Raw genomic sequence first — 3,124 nt, forward strand, 5'->3', positions numbered from 1 at the left:
GAGGAGGGAGGCTTTGCCAGACACAGGAGAAATTTGGTCACTGTTCTCAAGTTTGGAGCCCAGGGCAGCTGCTCTGCAGGGGAGAGGGTAGAAGGATACCTCCTTGCTGGGGACCTGTCACCCGCTCCAGGAGTTGCCAAGTTACTTATACCCCCAGGAGCTTAGATCATGAGTGAGGATTAAGTAAGTAATGAAAATGCATAGTAACAAAGGCTGAGTCAGATCCGAGTTTGTTTCTCTCACTTACAGTTCTGGGGGGAAGGGGGGCAGTTGAGGACAGTGCGCTGTGCTCCCTGCGTCAGGAACCCAGGCCCCTTCCATCTTGTTGCTCATGACCTCCATTCTTTACTTCCCCCTCATGCCCAATATGGCTGTTCCAGCTCTAGCCATCACATCTGCATTCCAGCTAGCAGGAAGGAGGAAGAGGGCAGGAAAGGGGCATGTCTAGCTCTGGAAGGCACTTCTGCCTACATCCTGCTGACCAGACCTCTGTCACTTGGACACACTTTGCTACAAGGGTTAGAGTTCAGGAGTTCTGTACAGAGAAGGGGAGGAAAGGGATGTCACTGGGGGTCTGACAGCCACCTCAGGGCGCATGGGGACTGAACGTAGTCAGTGAGGGATCATTGTCCCCAAGCTGCTCTGCCCAGGCCCAGAGCAGGTTCTAAGGAGGGGCCGGACGTTGGGAGGCTCTGGGCCTGCCTCAGCTGTGCTCTCCTCTGGAGCTGGAAACTCGTAGGTGGAGGTGCTCCTACTGAGGTCACCCCCGCTGACCTCTGGTCCCCACCGGTGCGGCCGCTCTCGCTGTGTAAGGAGCAGCTGTAATCCTGGCCTTTCGTGCTCAGGATCTCGCGCTGCCTCCTCGTTTGCCAGAATGACCCATTTGACAGGCTGGCAGCACTGCTGGTAAGTGGCTGTGGGGATTTAAATCCAGATCCCGTCACAGGGCTGGGCTTCTGCTCTGTCACTGGCAAAGGCCAACGCAATTTTAAAAAGTCAGCTGGAGGCGGAGAGGGAACGACCCACACCCACGGCCCCTCCCCACGTGGCGGGCCTGGGAACAGCGCTGAGGGCGGACAGTGTCTCTTCTGGGTGCTGTCTGTGCTGAAGGACAAATGTGTCTGTTCTGTCTTGTTCTTAGAAAGGGGCAGGCGGGCGTAGATGTGTGGAGCCAAGGGGGTAGCTGGGCTTGGCTCCCCAGAGGGCCTGCAGGGTTTGGGGTCACTCACAATCCCTGAGCCCCTCCGGCATCGGACCATAATCACGGGGCGGAAGTTCACCATGAAACCCCGGCTGTCAGATTCACGTGTGATGACGCTGACCTGGCGCACTGCCCCTTGGCTGGTGGCAGCACACGCTAGTGTAGCATTGGGCCAACCGAAACTTAAGTGACAGAAGCCCAGCTGACACCGACGTCAGCAAAGACGGTGAGGGACCGGCCCCTGCCCCTGGGAGGACTGGCCGTGAGCTTTGCTCCGGCTCAGAAAGCAGCGTCAGGACAGACTCACCCGTGTGGCTCACCTCCCTGGGGACCCTCCCTGGTGCAGGCTTCCCCCACCCTTCCTTGAGCAGCGAGAGGGAGGGGGACAGCCACAGTCACGGCTGCAGCAGTGCCCGACCCCCACCGGTAACCCCAGAGCAAGCGAATGGCTCCTCTCGCTTGGGTACACGGGCATCCCAGGGAAGGCTCTGACTGGCCTGGCCCGGGTCACGTGCCTGTCCCTTTGGATGGGGTCCAGGGGAGAGGCCGCCCCAGAGGAAGGGAGGAGGGGGGAAGGGATGCCGAGCACATAGACCACAGATGTTCACCTGTCTGCCGTTTACTGAGCACTTACCCGTCAGGCCTTGTGTTGGGCATCGGGAGGAAACGGGCCAGAGAGGGCGAGGAGCCTCTCCGGCGGCGCACAGCGGGGAAGGTGGCAGTGCCAGCGTCGAGCCCACGATGTTGCGGACCTGGCACCACCTCTTCTCGCGCGTGGTGATTTGCAGCTGGCCGCAAACGCAGGACGGTGGGGCTGGCGCTAAGACCCCCGTTCTGACCCCACCGCGGGGTCCTCGCGGGAAGTGGGAGGGGCGGGATCCACGATCGTTTTCTGGAGTCGCTAAGTGCCCCAGCACCGGCGTGCTGCTGTGGCAGTGGTGACAAGCCCGCGTCTGCTCCGTGTGCAGGAAACTACAACCTCACGAGCGTGCTGCCCACCGCGCCCGACATGGCCCAGTTTAAGCAGGGAGTGAGGTCCGTTGCTGGAAAACTCTCCGTCTTCGCTAACGGAGTCATGACTTCGATCCAGGTTAGTGAAACTGGATGACGTTATCTGGGTATGATGGTGGCTTCCTAGGTTTGAAAATGAGATTTGGACCACTTTTCAGTTGCTAGAAAATTAGATTTCATAATATTGATTTGTATGTTTGCTACGGTGTAACCCAGGACATCGTAAAAAACAGAAATTATATTTTTATATTTGTTTAAATTTTCTAATTTAGGACTCTAGGGGAATTGTTACAGGAATTATGATTATTCACTTTTTTCCTATATCGGAACAGAGAAATATTAGAAGAAGATAAAAAACGACCCACAATCTCACCTCATAGTGGAAGCATCTGTTAATATTTTGGTATATTTTATTTTAGTTCTAGATTTCCATGCATTCTTTTTATCTTTGAAAAGATAATCTGTGCATATGAGCTAACACTGTATATGTAGTTTTATATCCTGTTTTTCCTCCATGACGTTTTGTTATGAGCATTTCCATATAATTAAAAATTCTTTAGAAACCACATTCTATTGAGTGAAAACACATATAATTTATTTAACTATTTTCCAAGTGGATATTTAGATTCTATTCCAACCTTTTAAATAAGGCCAGGATGGACCGTTCTTGTATGTAACAATTTAAGGCCGTCTCTAATTATGCAAAAGGCTTATCTCGTGAACCTTCTAGTTGATGTCACGTTATTTTAAAAAGATGCAATTATGAGTGTAAAACATGGCCGTGTGGAGTAGGACCTAATCGACATGGACCCTGGTGCCTTTGGGGTTCTCAGGTCCGGGCGGGGTGCCCCCACTCTGGGGGGTTCCCTCAGCCCCGAGGCTCCTGCTGTTCCACTGCAGCTGCTAACTTAA

The 3,124-nt window shown here is 53.9% G+C and overlaps 1 protein-coding gene across 1 annotated transcript in view; it reads left to right on the plus strand.

Annotated features, from left to right (window-relative positions):
* Positions 1-2,324, plus strand: part of ARFGAP3 (ADP ribosylation factor GTPase activating protein 3) — a 51,087-nt gene extending 48,763 nt beyond the window's left edge. The window contains exon 15 of the mRNA XM_023535897.1: positions 2,170-2,324. Within this exon, the coding sequence (XP_023391665.1) occupies positions 2,170-2,309 (140 nt within the window). The 3' untranslated portion in view covers positions 2,310-2,324. The remainder of the gene's footprint in view (positions 1-2,169) is intronic.
* The last annotated feature ends 800 nt before the right edge of the window (positions 2,325-3,124 follow it).

This window comes from Pteropus vampyrus, unplaced genomic scaffold, assembly GCF_000151845.1.
Source record: "Pteropus vampyrus isolate Shadow unplaced genomic scaffold, Pvam_2.0 Scaffold145, whole genome shotgun sequence".
NCBI lineage: Eukaryota > Metazoa > Chordata > Mammalia > Chiroptera > Pteropodidae > Pteropus > Pteropus vampyrus.